The sequence below is a fragment of the Pteropus vampyrus genome, unplaced genomic scaffold, assembly GCF_000151845.1.
Source record: "Pteropus vampyrus isolate Shadow unplaced genomic scaffold, Pvam_2.0 Scaffold276, whole genome shotgun sequence".
In the NCBI taxonomy this organism is placed as follows: Eukaryota; Metazoa; Chordata; class Mammalia; order Chiroptera; family Pteropodidae; genus Pteropus; species Pteropus vampyrus.
In genome coordinates, this window is record NW_011889057.1 from 453,342 (window position 1) to 479,888 (window position 26,547).

Here is a 26,547-nt window from a genome sequence, read left to right on the forward strand (position 1 = left end):
AGAAAACTGAGTCTCAATATTCCACATGTAATTGTCTAATTAATCTCCTAAATATCAGTACAATACAATCTTCTTCAACTCTGTCTGCCTATTGTCCCCCCCAGTCTAAAGACCCTTTGTTTTATGATCTCCAGATAATAATTCAGGTGTCTGCCAGGGAAATGGAAGCACAGTCACCTACCTCTGCAGAGGAAGTGTAGGAATCTGGGAAACAGCTTCACAAATAGATTTTTAACCATTCCTCCTATTTTTAATCTCAATTTCACCACCACACACACATTCACTCACTCATTCCAGAGATTCCCATTGTCACCTTTTGGGGCTTTAGAGATGTAAATTGGGTTACTTCTTATCTTTCCTTACTGCGGCCTTAAGATTCAGCTTTTATAGGTTTCCTTATAAAAATCGTTTTTGTGCAGATTAGGATAGAGTAAAATAAGTATCTGTATTCTGTTCACCTTCTTTACCTGGTAATCCATAGCCTCAAAGGAGGCTACTTACCGCTTGAGCTAAAGGCTCAGTTTAAACTAATTAGGGATATCTTTTTGAATTATTGAAAAAACTTTAATACATTTTTGTTACTTATATGTCCAGCAACAAATAAAGATCCTTAAGAACATGTTGCAAAATAGGGCAGGCATTGATTAATTATATGTACTTTTCCTTTTCAGAAACCTAAAAAAGCTTTATTATGATTTCTGTTGATGGACAAATATTTAATGATACAATCTTATGTGTCAATTATATCTCAGTAGAACTGGAAAAAATATATTTATGGTAATAAGTATTTACCAAACCCTGTTTTAAGTAGATGAGAGTTACACTGTCATCAATTCTGGATATACAGTATCTGAATAAATGAACTTTACTGACACTGACGTGGCATTGTATGATTTCTTCACTTTGGCCACTTTTTCTTTGTGGATAGAAAATAAGCATATTTGGCAGCATGCTTACAGAAACTGATATTTTATACTTTTAGCCCAATCAACATAATACAGTGAAGCTGGGAGCTTTTCAGGCTCAGGAAAAAGAACTGGTGTTTGACATTGACATGACAGACTATGATGATGTGAGGAGATGTTGTAGGTAAGTACTACATGCCTAGCTTGTAAGGTGGGTGATCTAACTGACAGTGAGTAATGATGACTCTGCTCCAGTTCTGCAGACATATGTTCTAAGTGCTGGACCCTGATGACGATGGCCATACGTATCATCGACCGAGCATTGAAGGGCAAGTATCGGCAGTGTCTGAGTGGGGTCAAATGCAAGAATCTGTTTGCCTCTGAATATTAGTCTATCTATACCATTTTACAATCAAATCCCACAAATTTCTAACATGTTTCCTTAAAACATGATAGGAAAGTGAAAGATTAAAGTTATAGTTGGCATGCTAATAAAGCCGTGATCAAACCAGTAAGTTTTTTTCCTAATTCAATCATCTATTGAGTAATTCTTTATTCTAGGTACTGTCCTAGGTGAGGATATGAAAGATAACAGTTCTTACCTCAACTAGATTATACAGTCTGAAGAGACAAATAAGAAAACTGAGGATTACATTTGTGTTAAGTAATATGCACAGGGTGCTGTGGGAAATATAGAACTGCAGGAGTGCTTACAAGAATGGGAAGAGATTGGATCAGAAAAGGCTTCCTAGAAGAGGTGGTGATAGGATGATAATAATAAACTCTTATATAGGTGGCTTATGTGCAAAATACTGTTCTAGGCACTTTAAATTTATTAACTCTTTTAATATGCCAAGACTAGGTCTTTAAGGATAAATGGCAGTTGGTCAGGGAGAGAAATGGAAGTGCTGGAGCAGGAAGCAATTCTTGCCAGAGAGATCAGGATAGGTTAAGTCCTGAAGGCAAGAGTGTGGGCCAGAGAAATACAAATACTACAAATAACTTGGTACTGTTAAGGTGAGTACATGTATCCACATGTATCCCAGGTAAAAAATGAAGCTAAGGAAGTAAGCAAGAGCCAGGGCTTTATAGACCTCTTTTATAACCTATTATTTTTGCCTACGGCCATGCTACCCTGAACAAGCCCGATCCCATCTGATCTCAGAAGCTAAGCAGGGTTGGGCCTGGTTAGTACTTGGATGGGAGACCACCTAGGAAGACCAGGTGCTATAGGCATAAAAAATAAGAAATTGTAAATGGACAAGGTCATTGCAATCTGTGGGGTCAACCAAGGGTTGCCTCGCCTAAAAAAAATAAAAATTAATAAAACCTATTATTTTTCCCCTCCTCAGAGGACTTTGGATTTAAGCATCGCCTCTGGGTATATTCTGGAAGAAGAGGTGTTCATTGTTGGGTCTGTGATGAATCAGTTAGAAAACTGTCCTCTGCTGTACGTTCTGGGATAGTTGAGTATTTGAGTCTTGTAAAGGTAAGATCTTCTTAACAATAATTTACATTTCTTTTTTTGCTAGATGTTACAAAACCTGGTATGTTTAGTAATAAACTATCTTTTATAGCATCCGCATTCCAGAGTAGATGATCTTTCTAGTTGATCAATTAAAATCGTAGTAGCTACATTTTTAAAAGATATTTCATATTTTGTTGTAAGTATCTTCCTTTGTGGCAAAAGGAAGATTACTTTTCTAGTTCAATTATGTCAAAGTTAATCCAGAAAGTTACAGGTATTGAGACTATATAATATAGCATAATACAAGCTTCTATACCTTAACAGAATTTAATCAGTATCTTTAGAACACATTATAGAAATTTTTTAATTACTTCATTTGTGTTATATAACATACATGAAGGTCTTTTTTGATGGTTTATTTTTCAGGGTGGTCCAGATGTTAAAAAGAAAGTTCACCTAAGTGAAAAAATTCACCCTTTTGTCAGGTCTGTTTGAAAAGACTCCATGCAGTCTAAGTTGTGTCTAATTTACCTGCATGTGCTTATATAATTACCTTGTTATCAATTTTCTCTGCTGGGGGAGCATTTTATAATAATCGCTAGAGTTATCTATTTTATGCTGCAATATTCATGATAGGTACTTGATATGAGAACATATTTATGATGTGTTCTTACTGGTCTCAACAACCTCATGAGGTACATGATGGTATCGCCACTTACAGATGAGCAAAGTGAGATTTGGAGAGATTATATAATTTGCTTGGCATCACACAAGTAATTGTTAAATTCAGGATTCATGTCCTGGTCTGCCTGACACCAAAACCCTTACTTTTCCCATTGAATTCACTGTTTCTCTAGGACAGTGGAAAGAGCATTCCATTAGGAGTAAGATCTCTATTCTGCCACTAACTATATGACCTTGATAAAATATTAGAACCTCCATTTTCTTATGTGTATAATAGGAAGAAGAACATCTGCTTCATCAATGTCAGAGTTGTGAATATTAAATGAAACAGTAGATGTGAAGTCTATTTGCAAATTGCTAAGCACTATGTAATTATTGAGATATTAAAGCAAGCAAAATGAAGTAGAAACTAGGCTGCACCTACATTCTATGACTGATGTATTACTTCGTTGTCCTAAATTGGTTGTTTTTTTACCCTTGTTACATATTTATGATGTTATTAACCTTCTAAGTTGTAGAGTTTAAGAAGTAAACATTTCTTGAATATCTATTTAAGGCAGGTACTGTGCTAGGTTCTTTCCCCTTAGAGTGTCTCATTTAACCCTCATAACCCTGCAGAGGGTTGGTATTCCCTTTTTACCTAAATTCTAGAAATTCAGTGAAAATAAGCAGTGGCCTCCCAAATGGCAACAAAAGCTATGTGGGGTATGCTTTGCTAATAGTATTGAGATTTTGTTATTGTTATTCCTACAGAAAATCTATAAACATAATAAATAAATACTTTGAAGAATACGCGTTAGTTGATCAAGATATTCTTGGAAATAAAGAAAGCTGCAATAAGATTTTAGCCCTTGCTCCTGAAAATATCCTTTCCCAAGACCATTCCTTATGTGAGCTACTTGTATTGATCTATATTATAAATGTGTTCTACCTGCATATTCTCATATATTTATTCTATAAGTTTAATCTTTTTTATATAAAACATCTTTCTGCATTTTTGCATATCTAGTCTGGAATACAATAAGATAGGACATTTCATAAAGTTTCTCATTGGAAGTTGATCCTCCTAGAGTTAATGGCTAAAGAATTCTGAATTATTTAGTCAAAATATATACAGACCAGGGTAAGATTTTACATTAAACTGTTATTTTGATATTCTTTCTGTCATATCACTACTATAATTTTACAGTAGCATTTTTTTAATGATATGTGTTTAAGTTAATATTTGCTTTATAGAAAACAATAATTTCTATGTAAACTTTATATATCCTTGTGGTAATACATGTGGAAAATAAGTTGTTAATTGATGTGCCCTAAATGAGTAAATTCCTTAATGACCTATCACTAATTCATGATGAACTTCAACAAGTCTTCCAAAATCATCACAGTTCACTTCAGCGTTGGGAGCATTTGAAGAAAGTAGCCAGATGTCTGGTATATTCCATTGAAATCTGTATTAAAAATATAATAATGTAATTCTTAATTAAATTCTGATTGTTTTGCTTTTTAAGTTAAAGATGTTCGAAGACCACTTTTTAACCACTTTGAAAGAAATCCTCAAGAGTTCCTACTGATCCTCACTCTAGACTTGCATCTGCTTTTAGAATAACATCAAAAGTGATAAATATGGACCCTGGCTTGAGTGGGAGATCATGCTCCAGTACTGTTTTCCACGGCTGGATATTAATGTTAGCAAAGGAATCAATCACTTGTTGAAGAGCCCTTTTAGTGTTCATCCTAAAACAGGTACCATATAAAGAAAGAAAAAAAATGAAAGTTATTTTTTGTTTTAGCATGTTATGTCACTGGGTATGACTACATAGGATGTCTGAGATATTAAAGGTTGAAGAACTGTTCTGTCAGCTAATACCTAAATTAACTTATTTTTAAATTTCTGATTAGTAGCTATGGGGTGAATTTCCGCTACGTAAATAATTTTTTGTTGGGCTTCTGGGGTTTGGTGTTAGAATTAGAATTGGAAAGGAACTTAGAAATTACAGGACAATAGCTCTCATTTTACAGATGAGGAAAACAGTGGCCCAGGAGATTAAAAGTGACTTGTCCAGGTCTTCAAACAAATTAAAACTTAAAAGTTCTGTGCTTTTTCCACTATGCTACCTTTCTCAATACCTTTTCAATAGTTTTAGCTTTCCTTTTTCACATTTCTCTTAGATTTGATTTCATGGACTTGAAACTGACTTTAAAGTAAATATAAAAGTGGCATATTGGATAAACTTTGTTCCATCCAACCTGAGGACACAATAGAGAAGTATATAATTGTCCTTTTCAGTGTCAACAACCAACTCTGCCACATGCTGTGGGATGTTAGGCAAATTACTCTCTGTACCTTGGTTTTCTCATCTGTAAAATGGAGATAACAGTACCTACTTAAGTGGGTTATTGTGACAATCTAAAATGTTAAAGACTTAGAAAAGTATCACACATTCAATTCTCTCAGATTGCCTAGATTCTCTTAATAATCTATAGTCCCTACATTTATGTAGCCCTTTTTCAAACCTGTAAACTACATTTTTATCTTCTTTTGTTAATAAGTTTAATATTTCTTGTTATTTAAGCTTAATTCTAAAGCTTCAGTGGGTATCTCATTCTAATATTCAAGGTTTGGGTAAATAATTATGTTCATTTATAAGTATATGCATTTTGATTATTTCCTTTCCTCATTAAGTAGCTATAGTCTTTACTGTCTTCAAACAGCAACTTCCAATTCCCTTAATTATTTTGTTTCTTATGTGGCATTCTTTAGATTCATTATCTCATTTTCAAAATGTGATGAATTTTATGTAGTGTCCTGGATATGGATATTATAAAAGGGTAGTATAAGGTTGTCTATTTTATTTCCAAAATGCTTTCTAAAGATGCCCAACAAATAGGTGTCTGTTTTGATCTCAGCAAATAAACCAAGGTAACGCAATGAACTATTTCCATCTATTTTATTCCATTTTCAAGACTCACTAAATTTGAGGTCGTTCTGTACTTAAAAATAGTAGGATATTAGGAAGAAGATAGAAATAAAAGTAGAGATAAGAGCAACTAAGTAATAATTCAACAGTCTTTCATACCTATTTTTTCATGTTTTTTTAAGAAATAAAAGGTACAACTAATGTGAAAGTCCTTTTAGTTTATATTTCTAAATATTGTTCTTAACAGATAAGTCTAACCCTTTTTTTAAACCTTAAAATTTTAGCCAAAAATAATTCATAGGCAGCAGCCTGTAATGGTTTGTATTCCATAATCATTCGTTTATAACTTTTGGTTCTTATAGGTCGAATTTCTGTGCCTATCGATTTACAGAAAGTGGATCAGTTTGATCCATTTACTGTTCCAACCATAAGGTATGTTCCAGGTCATTGATCACTCCTTTTTTTGTTTGTGATTGTTCTGAATTTGAAATAGATTGGATTAGATCCCTTCCAGAGAGGCAGCCCACCCCCGTTGAGGCTATATGATGACTAGTAGAGCAACATTTCCTAGTGAGTTCCACAGAGCACAAGTTTTTCAGCTGCTATTATGCAAGAAAAGGATTTTTAAGTTCAAGTAAATTTGGGAAATGCTGACTTAAACAGATTAAAAGTTCTTTACTGTAAGATTTCCCAGTTTTTAAAATGCTAATATGCATGGAAAACTCCAAGAGTTATTGGTTTTAGATTCTCCCAAATTTAGTTGGCCACATAATTTTTCACAGAAAATCTCGTGGGATTCATGTGCTGTGATAACAGTGGGTGATATTGACCAAGAACCAGCTTTAAAATTTTCTTATTCTATTATTTGTAGCTCCATCTGCCATGAATTAGATGCCATTTCCACAATTGAAGAGGAGAAAGGGGAGAACAAAGCTGAGTCTATTATCAAACATAGAACCAGAGGTAGGTTAATATGTTGAAGTCTCACTTTAACATAAGCTTTTAATCTAGACATCCTTCCATCACTCCAGTAATTAATTCTTGGGGTCAGCCCAGAATGGATCAGTGTTTATCCTGGAACCAGTTCAATAACAAATATAGCAGTGTTTCTCAACTTTCTTCAGCAATTGCCTAAATAGCACTGTTGAATCCAATTTGATTTATTTACTAAGTAATATCTAAATGCCAGGACCTACATTGTAAGATTAAGTTGTCAATTGGTATTGATAGTTGTTTGACCCTCAGTCTTAGATTTACTAGCTGTTTATTTAACAACTATGGTGTATGCAGTATTTTTGTTCGTTGTTTTTAATGTATCTGGATGAGTGTTATGGTAAATGTATGTAAACTGTGATTGAATTGTATAGTCAAGAATTTGAAGGAGCTAGGGAATATATAAATCTTCCTGCTAATGGAAGTGAAATCTTATATCAACACGCAAGAGATACTGTGTAGTAACTGAGTTCAGTAGCACTTTCTGTGATGACGGAAATATTTATGCACAGCCCATTATGGTAGTCACTAGCCACATGTGGCTTTTGAGCACTGAAATGTGAGATACTAAGTTTTTAATTTCATTTAATTTTAAATAGCCACATATCGCTTGTGACTACTGTAATGGACAGTGCAGATCTGTGATCTCTGACCTTCTCTGGTCAAATGTTGATACCGTTCTTTCAAAACTCAAGCTCAAATATCACTTCATCTATTCCAGCTCTAACATAATACCTAAACATAGTACATTCCATGTGATTACAAGTATTCTGTTTAAAATATTTGAAAAATGTTTCCAACATGAAAAATCAGAATAAATTGGGAAAAGGAACTCAGGGGAAACAGACAATAGAAGGGGCAAAGGGAACTTTTTTTAAGAAAACCAATATCCTCAGAGAATAAGAGAAGATAGTATATCTGTGAAGTAAGATCAGAATCCTATGAAAAAGAAGCACTTAAAAAAGAGGAAAGAGGTTTTAGAAATCAAAAACAATCATTAAAATAAAAAAGTTCAATGGAACAGTTAGAAGAGTTGATAGTTGTCATTGTTTGAAGGAGGAAAAAGATGAAACTAGAGGACTGCTTCAAGAGGTTTGTCATCTGACTGAGTTTCAGGAAAAAAATAAATAAAACGGAAGAAATAATCATCAAAATTACATAGGCAAACATCACTGAAATGAGTCCTTTATTGAAAAGGCTCAACATAATAAGAAAATAGAGCTGTACCAAAGCACATCACTTGAAATTTCAGAACAGTGAGAATTAAGAAAAGATCTTAAAGAGATTTCAGATACCATCCTATTTCCCCTTCCCCCCACCAAAGAAAAAGGCACAGACTAGGAAGAATAGTGTCTACAGAAGTGTTCATTTGTTAGAAAAGAAAAAAATGGTTGCCATTAAAGAGGATGAAGAGATCAGAATTAGGGCAGGGGACTGATACTTTTTCCATTATAAACCTGTTAGTACTATTTTATTCTTTTTAACAAAAGTATCTGTGTTACTTCAACATGATTTTTTAAATTTAATATTATCTCTTTGTGGACATTTTTCTTTTGTTCAGGGGTTTTAAGGAAGCAAGTTTTCAGTCCTTATAAGAAGAAATTGTCTAATAATTGTAACTGTTTAAAATAGACAACTGCCTACCATTTCAAGTAGGCTAATAGCCATCTTTCAGTAGGGATACTTTAGAGGTGGCAAGAGGTTGGAATAGTTGATACGTAAGTTCCTTATTATCTCTTTAGTTTCTGTGATTTTAAACCTTTGTCCTATTTCATATTAGTACCATTTGCTCCTTCTCTTCTACTTCCCCAATCCTACAATAGTCTCTACTCTCTGTAGCCACCTCTGTTAACACTGATTGGTTAATTCTTTTGACTCATAGTTACCCATATGCCTACTTGGCCTTTAATTATATGTTGTTTTCTGTTACTACATATAGGGCTTATTTTTCCAATTTATTTAAAAATTTCTTGGGAGCAAGTAGTATGGCTTATACTTTTTAGAATTTAGCATAGTACTTAATATATGATATGCAGGTATTAAATATGTTTAAATAATTACTGAGTGCCTATTATATATTCTACAGTACTGAAAAAAATATATATGGACCTACATTCAAGGAACTTACAATCTTGAATTAAAGGTTCAAAGTACAATGTAGTTGATCCCAAACTAAACTGTTACTTTGATGTGTTTATTATAAGAAAATTCATATATAAAAATTTAGGACAAAATTATAATGTAATTTCATAATTGCCACAGTTCAGATATTCATCAAGATTCCTTTTCCAGCCCTAAGTAAATTAGATAACATTTACTAAAGTGTTTTTAATTTCTTTTTTTACTCTTTTCAGTGAACTATATTATGAGGACTCTTAATTACATGCAGACATAGCATATTACTAAAAATCCAAATTTAATCTTGTTCTCAGATTTTTTCCCCGTTTTGTATTAATTATAGATTGTGTAATTAAATGGATGATTAAGATTCTGTATTCAAGGACTTGGTTCCATCTGCTTTATATGCAGAAGGTCCTGGGTTGGCACCCCAGTGGAGCCACAGTCCATGGTCAACGGCCATGCCACCCTGAACAAGCCCGATGTCTGATCTCGGAAGCTAAGCAGGGTCGGGCCTGGTTAGTACTTGGATGGGAGACCACCTAGGAAGACCAGGTACTGTAGGCATAAATAATAATAAATAAAGATTCCGTATTCAATATTTTGTTAGGTACATTTCTAAGACTACTTATATATCAAAGGATACTTGTTCTTAATGCGCTTTCTATAAATTTCTTATCATCTCCAGAAGGCATGGCCCTGACTTCACATTTTTAATGTTTTGCTCTGTTGGTAAACTATTTATTATTGAAGCCACACTTTCTAAAGAAAGAATGTTGCATGGGACTTAACACATAGTAGTAGATTATACTGGTCTAATACTAGAATATCTGACTACTAGAGTTGACATATACATGTGGTTTAGATGTTTAAGAGCAGTGCTGTCTAATACAATATCCTCATGTGGCTCTTAGCACTTGAAATGTGACTAGTATTAACTAAGGAACTTTTTTTTTAAATTTAATTTTAATTAATTCCAAGTTAAAACCCGATGATTGATTCACTTATTGGAAAACTTTTAAGTTTATTTGGAAAATTTGGGTATATGAGCCTACTTTTTCAACTGTATAGTTTATAATTTAAATCTAAATATAGATCAAGTATTTCTGATAATACTATAGCATCTAAATACTAGATTTCAAGATTTGGTATGAAAGAGAAAATATTTCAATTTTTATTACATTTTGAAATAATATTTTAGATATACTGGGTTAAATAAAATATTAAAATTTTTACCTTTTTAATGTGGCTACTAGTGTTTAAAATTACATGTTTCTCATATTTCTATTGAAAACATTGTTCTAGAGCATTCTTACAAGAAACTTAAAGTTATACTTTCATGTTATTCTTGCTGCCAAAATGCTAAGTATAATGCATGGTCTTTATAATTTAGATTATAAGAAGACCAGTCTAGCTCCTTATGTAAAAGTTTTTGAACAGTTTCTTGAAAATCTGGATAAATCCCGAAAAGGAGAACTTCTCAGGAAGAGTGGTAAGACTCTATACCTTTCCCTTTTAGCTCTTTAGATCTTAGAATGGGTCTATGGCCATGCTACCCTGAACAAGCCCGATCCCGTCTGATCTCAGAAGCTAAGCAGGGTCGGGCCTGGTTAGTACTTGGATGGAAGACCACCTAGGAATACCAGGTGCTATAGGTGTAAAAAATAAAAAAATAAAATTGTAAGCTGACAAAGCCCTTGCAATCTGTGAGGTCAACCAAGGGTTGCCTCGCCTAAAAAATAAAAAATAGATCTTAGACTGGGTAGTTTAAAGCATATGGCAAATAAACAATTTTAGAGCTCTAGTCTTTGCTCTCTCTCAAAAAGTTATTTATTTATCTTACTATCCTTAGTGGTTTTGAAAATTGAGGTCCCTCAATTTAGTTTAACATATATTCATTGAACAACTTCCAAGTGTGAGGTACTATGAAGGAAACAAAGATGAATTATACAAAGATGAATTCCATACCATGCCTCCTTGCCCTTAGGAAGTACTAACTGTTACAAAACAAAAAAATACAAAATGCTAAGAGATCTCATCTGATTGAAATAGCCTGAGAAGATTTCCTATAAAAAGGGTGGTATCTGAACTCTTTTCAGTGAGCTGCTATATGGATTCTAATCCCCAGTGCTAGTATACCATACCTTGAAGTATAAGTAGGATTTCCACAAGCAGAGATTTGATGAGATAAGGGTACAGGAGCAGAAAAAGGAAACAGGTTGTTCATTCTTGAAGGAAAAGCAGGAATAAAGGCATACAAGCAGAAAAGCACTGGATCACTTAGGAGGCCATCAAGTAGTATAGCTCATCTGGAAAAAGACGTGTCAGAAAGTGATAGGATAGAAATCTGAAGCAGCAGACTGAAGGAAGGGAATGCCATGATTTGTAGTTTTGTCTAGAAAGATAAATCTAGCAACAGTATATCTGGAGAGAGGTAGGGAATAGAAAGAACCCCTAGTTGGGCTATTACGATTAGGACAGTAGCACTGGAGATCTCCGAAGGTGCAAAAGCCATCCTTGAGACTTGGTAATGTTTCGGAAGTGGAGAGATGAAAGATGGAGGTAAAAGTGCCACAGAAGCCAAGGGAAAGGAAAGTTTCCAGATTATCAAGTGTCAGATGCACTAAGGAACTGATAAAATCCTGTTGGATTTAGGAACTAGAGGGAGTTGCTAAGAGGATAGCAGTGTCAAAGTAAGAGTTCTTTGAATAGGGTAGACCTGAGCATATGTGTAGGCCAAAAGGAAAAGCAACAGCAGTAATATTATTCAAGAGATTGATGGATAACTTAGAAAACTGTGGCAATGCTATGGAAACTCAAACTCCCTTTCCACTTCATGTTTGAATAAAATGTGTAATGGCTAAAGGGTAGTGCCTAAGATAATGCTGTACTCGTAGTGGACACTCAAATATGTGCCTGTTGAATGAACAGTGATGACTCTGAACTTGGAAAGCCTTGTTGAATCTGCCATTCCAACTGCCCATATTAAGTCCTTTGTATTCTTGTTCTGTACTAGTTCAGCCTATAATGTGGGCTTCAGCACATTTGAAAGCAAATCTTTATATGCATGGTGTGAATTTAATGGAAGCAGTAACCAAATCAGAATGTGAAAATAAATGGGCTTTGTTTTGTTTTCTTTTACTATCCTTTGATACAAATCTATTTTAGATTTACAAAAAGACTTCTGAAGATAACCAATATGGATATGGATAACTTCTGCCTTCCAACCAATATGGATAACTTCTGCCTTCCAACCAATATGGATAACTTCCGCCTTCAATCAAGAATCAAATACTTCAAGAGCCATTTAATAAATATGGCAGAACTGTGTATGCATTTTATGCTCAAAGCAAAATTTCCTTTTCTTAAGTAATAATTATGTTGAAAAGATTCCTGAGACCACCAAAGGAGAGTGTCCAGGTCCCCAAAAGGAGCAATAATGAGAGGAATAAGTGGATTGCAGATAAATTTGTAAAATTTAATATTATACAAAGATAATTCTAAGAGTTCTGATATAAATAGTCATTTCTACCAGTTGGCATATATAGAGGCAACTGAGCTGTAACATGCCCAAGACGTTAATCTCAGCTCACTGGATATAGCTTCCATATTTCTGGAGTGAATATTCTAGGTGAATGAGGACTTTGTCCTTAAGTCTTAGACATTTAATTATACCTGGAGTGTATTCAGTCACTTCCTAATTTTGCTTACGGATTATTTTCATAGGTCAGGCCACACCCCACTGCCCATCTTTTGAAACCCATTTTAAACTAAGCAGCTAAACCTATCAAAACTTCAAAAGCTGTAAGTTACTAGTATTGTTTACAACTGTTGCAATTATAGTTCCTAACTTCTTCCCTTAGAGAACAATTGGAAGTCTACACCACTGCTTCCAAAGCAGCTTAGAAAAAAATAGCCAACTTCACCAACATAAAACCTGTTATACTTGTCAAAACACTTAGACTTTCTATACATCCAGATACTTTTAAAGTTTTCATTTCTTCCATATTTGATTTTATTTGATAGATTCTAAAGTGTCAGATTTCTTTTGCATGGTTTTACAACCAATATAAAACAAAAGTCATTCTGCTTTGCATTCTATCTTCTGAGACTGAGAAGCAAGCTATCAGGCTGGTACTTTCCATGATTTTTGAAAAATTTCCTTCCTTTGAAATTCTTTTAACACTGTTTTCTCTGTAGCCACACAGTCTTTTTTTCTTTTTCTTTTTTGGTTTATATAAAATACTCTAATGCAGTCAACAAACTGAAACACCTTCATTTCTTTCTTTTCAAATTTTTTAAGAAAAAATATTAAAGACTATCATACAAAATTCCTCATTATTTGAGCTTCTGTTTACTATATATTGTTCATTATTCAGGTCCTGAAAACAGTGGGTCAGTTGAATTCCTTAATATAAAATTACTAAAGACTCAATCCATCTTAAGAACTCAGAATGAGAATGGAAAGACTGGTATGCTTTCAATGAGATGTTTTAAGCTTCCAGTATGTCTAGCATTAAACTATTTCAGTGCTTTAATATTAAAGCCCTTGGATAAAAGCTAGTATACTAGCTCATAAAATTAATTACAGAGCATTTTGTGCTCGTGTCAAAGTAAATGTTTGGTTCCTGAAGATAGAAACATTCTCAAGTCTATTAACTTCTTTATTCTGATTTGCCAACGCTTCCATATATGAGAACTTCCATATATATAGAAACAAAGGGTACAGAACTGGTTTCCATCTCCAAACAACCAATTTATAAAGACTCCAAAGAAAATACATCCTTCCTTAGCTAGTCATTACCAGGAAATTCTGTAAAGAAAGGGGAATGACCAAAATATACATAATTTTTATTTGTCTAAGTAGATGATTGGCAATTGCTGGCCTTCTGAAGGTAAGCAGACTTCATTGACAAATCTTCCAGATCACTTATTGGGTAGAAATTCTATAATTTCAATAGTAACACATTTTAAAGATGTACATATTTTACCTAATTTAATCTTCCCAACCCTATTTAAGTAGCCACCATTATCGTCATTTTATAGGTAAGGAGACTGAGGTACAAATTGGTTGATTAAATTGCCTAAGATAACTTAGATAACCAGATTCAGACAAAGTCTGGCTTCAGAGTCCATGTTCTTAATCACTCCACAATATTGCCTCTCTGAAGAAAATTTCAGAATGTCTTGTTCCTGGTAAACTCCATTATCTCATTTAATCCTAATTCGCTAATCCTGATCCTCACTTCATTATGGTAAAGATCTCATATTTTAAAGTAGTTTTCAGAGCATTTTAAATGTTCACTGCTGCCCTTAAAAGCCACAATTGGCTGTCTTAAAGCCATAGCTCAAATAGTGTTAGCTCATTTAGACTAACATTTGTTGAGCCCTTTTGTAGGGCTGAGAGGATAAGGAAATCAAGACTCATTATTTTTCATTAACAAAACACTGATTTTACAGTCTGCTTTTCAAGAATATTACTTACTGCATGGGTTCTTAACGTGGTGTGTTGGACCCCTAATTAGAATGGATGAGTTTTAGGATATCTAAGTGCCCAAAGTAGCAGGCAAAAAGAATTGCGTATGTGCCTATGTTTCCTTCTGGAAAGGTGAACCTATAATGAACCTAAATTGCATATTCCAAAAAACAACAGGGTTAACCTAGGTCACTGCTACCTTCCACTGGTGTGAATACAATCTCTGGCTTTCGCTATTACTTAAAACTTCATGTTTACCCTCATTATCTGAGAAGGGAAAACCAGAAGTCGCAATATTACCGCTGTGGCTATTTTGCCGACCAGAGGACAGAGGATGGTTGCTTCTCTCATTGCAGTTTCCCTTCGGGTATCAAAAATGCTTCGATTTGGGGGACGTGAAGGGGTCGGCTATCTGAGGACCGCGTGGCTCCCAGCTGAGAGTTCCTGCCAGGGCAGCGCGTCCTATTCTGAATTCTTACCCTTATTTAGACTTCGTCACCACCCCCATCTGGGAACACCCGGACGGACAGGTCACTCGTTAAAGGAAGTGACTGCCGACAGCTCCTGACCCGGAAGCGGATCCTAGTCCCTCCCCCTCCGCCAGGCTTCCTTGTGCAACAGGCGTGGGTCACGCTCTCGTTCGCTCTCTTTCTGCCGCCATCTTGGTTCCGCGTTCTCTGCACAGTAAGTTCTGTCTTCGCCGCTACTCTCTATCCGTAGTCATCCACCTTCCTTGCATGTTAAGCTGCCCCGGGGACTGAGAGCTAAGGAGAGTTGGGGGCTTTATGGGGCCACCGGGCTCCTACTCGACCCTGGGAAGTGTGGCTGTGGGGCCCCCGGACAAAATGGGGTCTGCGATTAGTGTCCTAGCAAAAGCAGGGCAGAAGGGCCGCAAGCTGGGCCTGGAGTCCAGGGCTGGGGTGACGGGAGCGGCTGCGGTGTTGGGGGCGGAAGCGGAGTGCATCTGCTTTGGGGAACGGCTTCGCGAGAATTCATAGGAGGTTATGGGGTCACAGCCTTGGAAACTCCCCCCACTCTCTCCCTTACCCCTTGGTTCTTATTGTGACAAGCGAGTGTTGAGACTTAACGGCACTCTCCCTCCTGATTCCCGAAAATCGGCAAACGGGAATCTTGGAGATCCCAGCCCAGGCAGTGAACATATGAGTGAGGTGGCTCACGGTAGCGTCAAGTCTCCTATGGTCAGGAGTCAGACCGGGATCTTCTCTATCAGGTTGAGAACGCAGTGATTATTTTTGCCCTTGTGGGATTTGTAGTGTGGAATAAAACGAACCCTTGGGCACTGGAAACCCCCTCTCTGCGGAGTGAAGAGTGGTGAAAAAGGTGATCGCTTGATCGGAGATCTGAGGGTCATGTCATATTTCTCACCTATTCCCAGCTGCTTTGGGGAGAGTTGTCCCCAAACACCCTCATGATTTTTTCTTCACAGCCCTCCGCAGAGTTTTTAAGAATACTTGATTCTGGGTTAGGCAACAGAACCGGTCCCAGTCAATTCAGACTTCCTTTTTATTCCCTTCAGAAATGCCTGGTGAAGCCACAGAAACCGTCCCTGCTACAGAGCAGGAGTTGCCACAGCCCCAAGCTGAGACAGGTAGGTTCTCCTAGCCCCCTTGCAATTAATTAAGATTGTAAGATAGACCCTAAAACTACTTGGATAAAATGAAAAGAGAATACACTTAGGTCTTTCAGAATTAACTCGTATTTTAAAAGATGGGCTGTAGCTCTACCAGGGAGGAAAGTCCATAATATTAACTGCTGTCCTGGAGGGACTTCATTAAAGAGTGGAATACAAACCATATGTTTAAGATTCGAGAACATTAAAAGCTCCCTGGCTTGCTTTGTAGGTATGGCAACTGCCTCAAAGGGAGTGGAACCCTCATTTCATATAGGAAAACTGAGCAGGACAGATGCTCAGTGATTCTTACCAATTAGAACTGGATTACACACAAGGAGACCTGAGCTTTTGTGAAGTTCCAGCCAACAAGTTGCATCAAGGTTTTAGATGGCAGGACTTGGCATTATGCTGTCATCACATGTCTGGATGAAATGTGTGCCGCTGGTAAATGTGTCCTACTAGGCCCAGGGGCCCTCCTAGGTTGTTTAACTTGTTTTATGGGTTGGTGCTGAGATGTTTCTAGTGTGCTGGAATAGGGCCCGCTTCATCAGTTTGTCTGGAACCAGGATTGAAATTAAAGCTTCCTTTGACTGCTATTCAGTTTTTTGAAATTAATGGATGTGAACATTATATAAAGGCAAATTTTGAATTCCACTTAAAATATGTCTCTAAAACTTGAAAGGGGGTAAAAAAAAATTTTAATGATCTTACTGAGTCAGTTGTGCAGAACTAAATGAAATGAATCCTCAGGCTGTCACCTCCATCCTCACTTTTTTTTTCTTGTGGTAAAGTCATTATTTTTTTAAAACCACCTGTCACTGAAAGGCAATTTCAGTCTTCTGGAATTAAAATAGAGTTGTTTATAGTTGCAAGTGTTAAGGTTCTTCCTCCCCACCTGTCTGATTTTAACAGCTGAAGAGATTGCTACAGCTGCTAGAAAAGAAAAAGGGAGGCCCTGAGCTGGGAAATGAGGTATAGGAAATCCTTGAACTTACAAGGGAGGGAAAAAATAAAGGATTGGTCTCTAAAGATCCTGTAATTTCAGTGCTAAGCAAAATCGTAGAGACTCATTAAACGACTTGGTTTTACAAATGTGGAGTCTGAAATTCAGATGAATTTAAAATGTTTTCAGGCTTCAAAACTTTCAAGCTTAATGCTATTTGAAACAATCTTTAGTGCTATTAAACTTATTCCTGAATAGTTTGACCTTGCTCTGTAGGTTTAATAATAAGAGAATGCCAGTGATAAATACTCAGAATTTTCTCTGTAAGTATAATTAATTAGTTATTAGAATGCATGAGAAAACTAGCTCAGGGAATTGGTTATGGTGTCTAAACCATGTAATTTGGGCCTTATTCAACCTTGAAGTCCAGTCAGAGGAAAACATTCTAAGCTTGCATTTACACTGTAATCATAAGACTTTGACCTACCTACTCTCCAGGTAAAACTGGTTGCGCTGCCTATCTTTTCTGTAGTACAATACTCTAAAAACTTCAGGATTATGGTTGAGTAAATTGTGGATTTGGATGCTGTGGGATTTTTTTTAATACTCCCTTCTAGATGTTGAGCACTGTTGCTCTAATCCTGCGTTATCTCCTGGACAGTAAGCATGGGTTTTTCTGTCATTCAGAAAATCTTGCTTAGCTTTACTTTAGTGCCAAATCTTGGTCTATTTTGGCAAAATGACATACTTATCCAGATCCAGTGTAGTCTCTCCACTCCAATTCCCTACTTCAAAAGTTGACCAGTATTTAACAAGTTGGGTTACAATTTCATAATACAGTCCCTACCCTTGTGACTAAGCTCTCTCCCCAGCAGTCTGATTCATCTTAGATTGATCTCTGAAGAGCTAACATTACCTGAGCAGGTCTGTAGAGACTGGAGTCCAGCCCATTTGTGGTGGTTTTGTTTGTTTGTTTGGGATAAGTAAACAGGCAGAGGGGGGTCAAAGTGGCCTAATTTAATACTTTAAATACTATTAAATTCTGAAGTTTCCACTTTAGGAAGAATGAAATTGTGCTAGACAGCCCCTTCCTAAAACTTTAAGAGTCAGATTTTTGTCCTGACCTTTCTGGAAGCCTGAGCATATAAAGACCTGTTTTTTCTCATTCAGCTCTGTTTCCCCATCATTATCACCAGTCAGTACCTTACTTGTTCCAGTTTTCAGGATCTGTTTTATTTAGGTCATGATCCTTGGATGGGCAAGATGGAACGGCTATTCTTCTAGTGGTGATTCTATGGCCTGTGAGAAAAATTTAGTGTTCATTTGAGGAAGGAAGGGGAAGGATGTATTCTTGACTGTTGAAGTGTTTCGGGAAGGTTGCTATTGCCTGTCACCTTTGTCTAATCCTGTGTGGTGACTTTCATCCTCGGATTAAAAATTCTAGTGTTTCTTAAGAAGCATGTTATACCAAGTTGGGCTGTACGACTCACCTTTAATTTTTTGTCTTCCCTTTCTTCCTTTTTTCCCCTTTTTGCTTTTTTCCTCCAGCTGTGCTTCCTGTGTCTTCCGCATTGAGTGTCCCTGCTGCCTTAGGGCAGCCTGAACCTATCCTTCCCCCTCCTTGCTCTCTAGCACCCCAGCAGTGCCCTGTGGCAACCCCTAACCAGCCTTCTCCATTCCTTTCTCCCTCTGCTATTGCCTCAACCCCTTTTGAAGCTCTTTTTCCCCAGTCATTCTCTGAAACAGCCCTGCCTTTGGGAGCTGCCCCTGACACACCAGCTTTCCTACCAAACCTAGTAGGACCTCCCATCTCCCCAGCTGCCTTAGCTCTGGCCTCTCCCATGATAACTCCAACTCTGAAAGGTGCCCATTGCTCTTCAGCTCCCTTGGCTCTTGTTGCCTTGGCTCCCCACTCAGTTCAGAAGAGCTCTGCATATCCCTCTAACCCTCTTAGTTCACCACCTACAGTTGCTATGCCTGAGTCAGGGTCAGTGACATCTCTGTCAGCTCCCATTGCTTCCTCAGAACCAAAGGTCTCTCCTGTTCAAGCTTCCTCTCAAGTAGCCCCTAATCCAAAAGGTACTCCCATCCTTCCAGGTACAGTCAGTGCTGTTCCTTCCAATCTCATAACTCCCTTGGCCTCTGGTCAATCTGGAGTTGCCTCATGTGCCCAGATACCACCTGTTACTCCCCTAGCCATCACTTCCCCTCAGGTCGAAGGTACTCCTATTTCCTCACCTCTGACTTCTCCACAAAACCCTCTAAGCCTCAGCCTAAAGGGACCCCTTAGTCCACCTGCTGCCTCATCTTTTTCAACCCAGTCTGTTCCTGTGGCTCCCAATGTCCCCCCAGTTTTCCTCACTTCTCCGGGCTCTCATCTTGCACCTTTACATCAGAGTTGTGTTGGTTCTGCTATTCAACCTGTAGGTCAAACAGGCGTTAATGTCCTGTCAGATTCTATAGTGAATACCACTTCTGTAGATCATTCTTCCATAGGGGCCTCTTACCCTTCTCAACAAGCTGTAATTCTTTCCCTTCCTTCCAGAAATGAGGTGATTCCTGATGCTGTGGCCGCTTTTCCAGTAGAGGCTCCAGCTTCCCCTCTGGCTCTGTCTGTTGACAAAGGCCCCTCTCCCATCACTGACATAGCTTCCTACAGCCCTTCTGGTTCCTCAAATGCAGCTGTCTCTTTTCCCTTATCTCCTACACCCTCTCTAAATCTCAAAGGCTCTCCTAATGCTTCTGTTCAGCAGCCTTTAGTGGCCCAGATATCTCCTGGTTCTCCAGGGAGTCCAGGCTCAAAAGAAGCTCCTGTTTCTTCTGTTGGAACCACCTCACTTGTGGTGATTAATCCCTCTACAATTTCTGTAGTACCTCCTACTTTTGAGGTGGCTACTTGTGTGTCTCCTCCAATTTCATCTGGTCCCGTGAGTAGTAAGGACTCAGCTTCCTATACTGCCTTGGCTATGGCACCTGTGACTCCCAAAGAGCTTCCTACTCCTCAAGTAACAACCACTCTGGGGATACCAGTCTCTCCTCTTCCAGTGCCCAAGGATCCCAAAAGTCTCTCTACTTCACTATTGGTAAAGTCCCCAACACAAAAAGATCTCCAAACTGTACCTGCCTCTCCTGTGGGAGCCCCTACTTCACCAACCCAGGTAGGACTCTCTACCAAGAAAGACCCTACTCTGTTACCCTTGTCCTTGGCAGGCCCTAAAAATCCCCCCTCTCTGCAAAGTGTATCATCTTCTCTGGAGGTATCTCTTCTTCCTGAAGCCATCTTAGCAAAGAAAAGCCTTGTAGAGCCTCTGCCTGTAGATAAGCCAGCCTGTACCTCCACTCCTCTGGGTGTTATTTCCCCAACCCCTATAATCAAGACAGATCCGTATGCAAGCCCAGACCCCTCTACTCTGCTTCTCAAAAGTTCTCTCACTACCCCAGTTGTAGCTACATTTCCTTTGGAACATGCTGCCACTTCTGGGGCGGTTCCTACAACTGCCAAAGGAACCTCCACTCCTACAACTACAGCCAGCCCTTTTCTAGAAGGAGCTATCTCTTTAGCTCCTAAAGGCCACCCAACCAAAAAGGGTACTTCGACTCTTACTACTTTACCGTTGGTTCCTCCCACGTCTGAAGGTTGTCTGGGGGCTCCAGCTGTGACTGTATCCCCACAAAATGTTTCTGCTTCTCCAGCTACCTTGGCACTGGCTTCTGCGATTTCCAAGTCCGAGCCCTTTCCCTCTCTTCCCCCACCTGCTGGTGCAAAGAAAGTTCATGGTATTTCTCATACCTCCGCATTGGCACCTGTGGCTTCCTCTCCTGAAGGGTACCCAACTGAGGACTCTCGTGTTTCTGTTACTGCATCTTCGAAAGGAACTTACCTTGCTGACTCCTCATCTCCTTTAGGGACTAGTGTGTCTCCTCAGACTAAAAGATCTCCAACCAAGAAGGATTCAGCTACTCCTACTACTACCATGACTCTTGCTTCGGTTTCTAAAAATATACCTGCTATCCCTGATGCTCCTGCTGGAAATCTCTCATTCCCTGTTTCTCCAATTGAAGCTTCAGTTCTTCCAGAGGCTGATCTTTCTTTTCAAGTCCCGAAAGGTTCACTGGCCAAGAAGCATTGCCCCACTCCTCCATCCCCCAAAGAGACTCCCACTTCCCCAGCTCTGGCTTCTTCCTACAAACGGGGGCCAGCAACTCCATTCCCTAAAGAGACCCCCACTTCTCCAGCTATGACTCCTTCCCCCAAAGGAGCCCCAGCAGTACCATTCCCTAAAGAGTCCCCAGCTACCACACCTCCCAAAGGGGCCTCTACTCCCTCAGCTGTGGCTCCTCCGTCCCCAAAAGTAGCTCCAGCAACCTCATCCCCTAAAGAGACCCCCAAACTTCCAGCTATGACTCCCTCCCCCAAAGAGGCCCCAGCAACTCTATGCCTCAAAGGAGCCTCCACTCCTCCAGCTGTGGTGCTTCCTTTCTCCAAAGCAGCCTCAGCATCTTCATCCCCCAAAAAGTCCCCAGCTGCCCCACCCACCAAAGGAGCCTCAGCCACTCCATCTCCCAAAGTGGACCCCACTCCTTCAGCTGTGACTCCTTCCTCTCCCAAAGGAACCCCAGCAACCCCTGCCCCCAAAGAAACCCCTAAACCACTAACTATGGCTCCCTCCCTCAAAGGAGACCCCACTCCCCCAGCTGTAGCTCTTTCCCCTAAAGGAGTCTCAGCAACTTCACCCCCCAAAGAGTCTCCAGCTGCCATACCCACTAAAGGGGCCTCCACTCGCCCAGCTATGGCTCTTTCTCCCAAAGAGGCCTCAGCAACTCCATCTCCCAAGAGAGCCCCGGCAATTCTGTCCCCCAAAGGGGCCTCTGCTCCCTCAGCTGTGACTCCTTCCTCCCCCAAAGGGACCCCAGCAACTCTGTCCTTCAAAGGAATCCCCACTCCCTCAGGTGTGGCTCTTCCTTCCATCAAAGGAGCCTCAGCAACTTTGTCCCCCAAAGAGTCTCCAGCTACCCCACCTGCTAAAGGTGCCTCTACTCCCCCAGCTATGGCTCCTTCCCCCCCTAAAGGAGCCCCAGCAACCCCATCCCCCAAAGGGGCCCACACTCCCTCAGCTATAGCTCCTCCCTCTTCCAGAGAATCCCCAGAAACTCCAGCCCTTGAAAGAGCACCAGCTAGCACATCTCCCAAAAAAGCCCCCACTCCCTCATCTGTGAATGCTCCTTCCCCCAAAGGGTCCCCCGCTACTCCATCCCCCAAAAGAGCCCCAGGAACCTCATCCTCAAAAGGGGTCCCTACTCCTTCAGCTGTGGTTCCTCCCTCCCCCAAAGAGTCTCCAGCCTCAGAAACTCCATCCCCCAAAAAGCTCTCAGCTACCCAAGCCCCCAGAGGGGGCCCAGCAACCCCAGCCTCCAAAGAGGCCTCTATTTCCTCAGTTTCAGTCACATGTCCCTTAGGATCCATTGTCCCTCAGGCATCTAAAGGGCCCTCCATAAAGAAAGGCTCCACAGCTCTCAAAGCAGAACTTGTTGCCCCAACTTCAGAAAGTGTACCAGTTGTCACAGCTCCCACTCAGAAAGGCTCACCAGCCAAGAAGAGTTCACTTTCTGTGTGCCCAAATCCTTCGGCTAAGAATGGTACTGAAGGACCCCTTTCTCCAGTAGCTCTTGCCCCTCTAATGGCAGTCTCTGCTCAGAAAGGCACTTCTCCAAAAGCTCCAAAAGCCCTCCCTATTTCTGCCTTAAAAGGCAAAGATTCTTTTCATTCTCCAAAGGGTCCCATGGCTCCTCCTGAGTCTGAGACATCTACCCCTCTAGCAGCAGCTGCCTCTGAGAAGGTCCTTCCTAAAGCTGGATCAGCATCTCTCTCTCCAGCACCCACCCCATCAGTCTCTCTGCCTCTTGCTCCCTCCCCAGTTCCCCCTCTGCTTCCTAAACAGCAACCTCTGCCGTCCTCACCTGGGCTGGTGCTGGAATCACCCTGTAAACCCACAGCCCCTGCTGATGAGGATGAGCTGCCACCTCTGATTCCCCCGGAACCAATCTCGGGGGGAGTGCCTTTCCAGTCGGTTCTCATCAACATGCCCACCCCCAAACCTGCTGGGATCCCTGCCCCAGCCCCCTCTGCCAAGCAGCCTGTTCTGAAGAACAACAAGGGTATTTGACTTGGTTTGCCGTGTGCATGGTGTGTCGCCCACACCCCTCTTGGGGGCTACCCACCAGTACTAACCCTAGGATGCGCCGCTTTCTCCAGATATATCTGCTTGTGTTTGGACATAGAACATAGAATTATAATTTTAAATGCAAAAGCTCTAGGAATGTGAAACAGTCTTGGTTTTCATCACCTTACATAGTCCATTGTGTATCTTGTGTAATGGGATCTAGTCTTGAGTTCGCCATCTTTTTTGCCTAACTGATCTGACATTGGAAACCAAGACCTCCTAGACCTTTAATTTGCTCTAATTTCTACCACATCACTAACCTACCTTGTGCCTGGGCCTGGGATTTGCTAAAATAGTGGAAAACGAGTATTGAAACTTTGAATTTCTTTTCACTTCTTAGACTTAGTAATGACCAGTGCCCAGGGACTTCCTATTTTCCTAGCCTGAGAATGGTGCAGGTGTATGCTTTTTTTCCCTCCTCAGTAGTCTTTATTGATGCTTGGCCTTCAATTGAGGAAAACTTAAAATATGTGAATTATGTTTGAAAGAAATGAGCGAGGTCACAAGACAATAAGTAGTAGAGGTGACTATAGGTCGGCTTCATTGAAAATCTTTAAGCTGTATTGATTAGATCAAATTGCTAGGGTGAGTGATTTGAAAATAAGGCTGAATGTGTGTACACAACTGCTTCTGGCCTCCCCCAACCCAATTTAAAAGATAAAGGGAAAGTGCCCTCCTTGGTCTGCCTCCACAATGTGATCTTCTTATTTTTCACTTCAGTGTTATCTGCAAACACCTCATCTGCCAGAACCTTTCTGAGATGGTTGGGCTGTTGGGTAGGATTTGGAGTTACATAGATCATTGCTGTTTGCCAAGAAGGGAAAGAAGCATTATAGTGTATAAACTGTTCGGCTGTATCTAGTAATTACCTCTCATTTCTGGGGCTGGGTCTTTAATAGATGTGTACACACTAGTTTATGATTAAGTGGCGGGGGGGGAGCTGTCAAGTGAATTCATACAAGTCAGTTGATTTACATTTACATTTAACTTTGCAAGATCTAGCATCAGCGAGTGTGACCTCTAATCCAGGCAGGCCATGGTGAAATACCTCCTTTTTATAATTTCTACTATAAAATAGTAAAAGTTATTTGTCATTTTAGGGTCTGGAACAGAATCTGACAGTGATGAATCAGTGCCAGAGCTTGAGGAACAAGATTCCACACAGGCAACCACACAACAAGCCCAGGTATTTTCTTATTCACTGGTGTAAGTACTTGATCAAAGAAGCATTGGAGAACCAGGGTTGATCAGAAAAGATAACTTATGTATTTGGAGCTATAAACCTCCATAAAGGGAAAACCACAGAGGGATCATGGTATCCAAGTCTTACAGTCCAGCTTACTCATAGCTGTTTTATTTTCTTAGCTGGCAGCAGCAGCTGAAATCGATGAAGAACCTGTCAGTAAAGCTAAACAGAGCCGGAGTGAAAAGAAGGCACGGAAGGTAAGATTTTAGGTTACAAACAAGGATTAAAGTTTCTGATGAAGCAACTTGGGGGAGGGCAGAAACTGTAGTGGTAGTGGTAGAATCATGTTTAGTTAAAATAACAGTAACTATGGCAAAAAGCGTAGGAATCCTGGAAACCAATTCTGTATTCTTATGTAAACTTTTCTGCACCCAGGAAAAGGCTTTGTTTTGGATGTGGTATTATTGTGGTCCTCTCTGAAGCTGCTTCTAAGGTTGAAACTCATGTTTTTTCCTATTCCTTAGGCTATGTCCAAACTGGGTCTTCGACAGGTTACAGGGGTTACTAGGGTCACTATCCGAAAATCTAAGAATATCCTTTTTGTCATCACAAAACCAGATGTCTACAAGAGCCCAGCTTCAGATACCTATATAGTTTTTGGAGAAGCCAAGGTAAGGAAAGTTTCCTTGCAAGTTGCTCTAGACCAGGTTTGCTCAACCTCAGCACCATTGACATTTGGGGTCAGATAATTCTTTGTCGTGGAAGGGTTATCCTGTGCATTATAGGTGTTTGCCAGCATCGTATCCAGTTATGATAACAAACAGAAAAAATCTCCAGATATTTGATAGATGTCCCCCTGGGCAACAAAATCACCCCACGGTTAAGAATCACTACTTTAAACATAAGCTACTACATTGATATATATATAATCTGAGGGCAGGCAGTTTAAAGCTTTAGAGTAAGTTAACCTGAAGTGGGTTTAGAGAGAGAGTTGGGAAGTCATACAAATGATTTCATTTACTGCATATTGATCTACTCACATGAATCTATTTTCTGCTCTGTAGATCGAGGATTTATCTCAGCAAGCACAGCTAGCAGCTGCTGAGAAATTTAAAGTTCAAGGTGAAACTGTCTCAAACATTCAAGAAAACACACAGACTCCAACTGTACAAGAGGAGAGCGAAGAGGAAGAGGTATATAAGAAATTTTTTTATACTTTTAATCCTTTCTAGGTAGTATTGTTTGTATTAATGAGTGGATTCTGTATTGTCTTAAGGTTTTGAACTCCATTGAGTGAAGTAGTTTTTGAGTTAAATTAACTAGATTCAAGAGACTCCTGACTCCAAAGAACTATACTGAAGTTGTCCTGGCCTTCAGTTTATTATGTGTTTTTTCCCTCTCTCTCAGGTTGATGAAACAGGTGTGGAAGTTAAGGACATAGAATTGGTCATGTCACAAGCAAATGTGTCGAGAGCGAAGGCAGTCCGCGCCCTGAAGAACAACAGTAATGATATTGTAAATGCTATTATGGTAAGTGCCCAGGCCTTTATTCCTTGACTCCCTCTGCCCTGTCCAATAACGAGTGACTTTATTTTCTATGCTTAATATCAGCCAGTTAGAAAGCCTTATTTCAAAGCCTATCTTGAGTTGCCTTAGTTGTTAGTGACCTGAATTCTCAGTTTGCCTGTACCTCTGATGATCTCTTTTCTTTTACAGGAATTAACAATGTAACCATCTAAAAAAGGAGGACCCTTTTTTGGTGTTTGAAAAGAGTAACCGCAGCTTGGTTTGAAATTTGTACTGTTTCTATCATTAATAAAGTTATGGCTTCTTGTGGGATGAACTCAGTGGGTGCTTGGTCTCTTCCTCCTCCCCGCTAAAAATACTCTAGAAATGAGAACACATTTATTACTCTTAAGACTTCAGCTTCAGTTGAAAAGGCTAACCCTTAAAATCTCAGCCTTTTCACTTCCTTATAAGAAATATTGTACTAGGCTAT

The 26,547-nt window shown here is 39.3% G+C and overlaps 3 protein-coding genes, 1 non-coding gene and 2 pseudogenes across 6 annotated transcripts in view; all 6 read left to right on the top strand.

The window, feature by feature from the left end:
• Nucleotides 1–13,430, top strand: part of PRIM1 (DNA primase subunit 1) — a 17,768-nt gene extending 4,338 nt beyond the window's left edge. The window contains exons 3-13 of one of the 2 annotated variants that reach the window (XM_011375638.2): nt 983–1,089; nt 1,161–1,234; nt 2,258–2,394; nt 2,800–2,858; nt 3,811–3,920; nt 4,403–4,491; nt 4,662–4,803; nt 6,341–6,410; nt 6,850–6,941; nt 10,483–10,581; nt 12,258–13,430. In XM_011375638.2, coding sequence (XP_011373940.1) covers nt 983–1,089; nt 1,161–1,234; nt 2,258–2,394; nt 2,800–2,858; nt 3,811–3,920; nt 4,403–4,491; nt 4,662–4,803; nt 6,341–6,410; nt 6,850–6,941; nt 10,483–10,581; nt 12,258–12,277 — 999 coding nt within the window. In that variant the 3' untranslated portion in view covers nt 12,278–13,430. The remainder of the gene's footprint in view (nt 1–982; nt 1,090–1,160; nt 1,235–2,257; nt 2,395–2,799; nt 2,859–3,810; nt 3,921–4,402; nt 4,492–4,661; nt 4,804–6,340; nt 6,411–6,849; nt 6,942–10,482; nt 10,582–12,257) is intronic. The other variant, XM_023520697.1, reaches the window with a different exon arrangement.
• Nucleotides 2,023–2,141, top strand: LOC111729716. Its single transcript, XR_002776363.1, has one exon. It is a non-coding gene; the product is annotated as a 5S ribosomal RNA (ribosomal RNA).
• On the top strand, nt 9,541–9,656 carry LOC111729722 (annotated as a pseudogene).
• On the top strand, nt 10,629–10,747 carry LOC111729717 (annotated as a pseudogene).
• A 1,540-nt stretch (nt 13,431–14,970) lies between the features above and the next one.
• On the top strand, nt 14,971–26,391 carry LOC105302564 (nascent polypeptide-associated complex subunit alpha). 2 transcript variants are annotated; one of them, XM_011375640.2, is made up of 8 exons: nt 14,971–15,249; nt 16,103–16,174; nt 24,463–24,548; nt 24,728–24,805; nt 25,073–25,219; nt 25,613–25,741; nt 25,956–26,078; nt 26,265–26,391. In XM_011375640.2, exons 2-8 carry the CDS (start codon nt 16,105–16,107, stop codon nt 26,277–26,279), a joined length of 648 nt encoding a protein of 215 aa, XP_011373942.1. In that variant the 5' UTR covers nt 14,971–15,249; nt 16,103–16,104; the 3' UTR covers nt 26,280–26,391. The 2 variants fall into 2 exon arrangements, with proteins under 2 accessions (XP_011373942.1, XP_023376466.1); XM_023520698.1 differs by lacking the exon at nt 26,265–26,391 and having other exon boundaries at nt 15,080–15,249; nt 25,956–26,120.
• LOC105302563 (nascent polypeptide-associated complex subunit alpha, muscle-specific form-like) lies at nt 18,641–24,456 on the top strand (the record flags this gene model as incomplete). Its single annotated transcript, XM_011375639.2, has 1 exon — nt 18,641–24,456. A coding segment is annotated over one exon (4,665 nt), but the record flags the coding sequence as incomplete, so codon positions are not given.
• Nucleotides 26,392–26,547: the final 156 nt, after the last annotated feature.

What these genes read in the sequence shown, in the direction of transcription:
- LOC105302564 (XM_023520698.1), top strand. Translation starts at nt 16,105, where the DNA reads ATGCCTGGTGAAGCCACAGAAACCGTCCCTGCTACAGAGCAGGAGTTG. An exon ending in GTGAAAAGAAGGCACGGAAG is followed by an intron (nt 24,806 to 25,072) that starts GTAAGATTTTAG and finishes CCTATTCCTTAG; the next exon opens with GCTATGTCCAAACTGGGTCT. An exon ending in AGGAGAGCGAAGAGGAAGAG is followed by an intron (nt 25,742 to 25,955) that starts GTATATAAGAAA and finishes CCTCTCTCTCAG; the next exon opens with GTTGATGAAACAGGTGTGGA.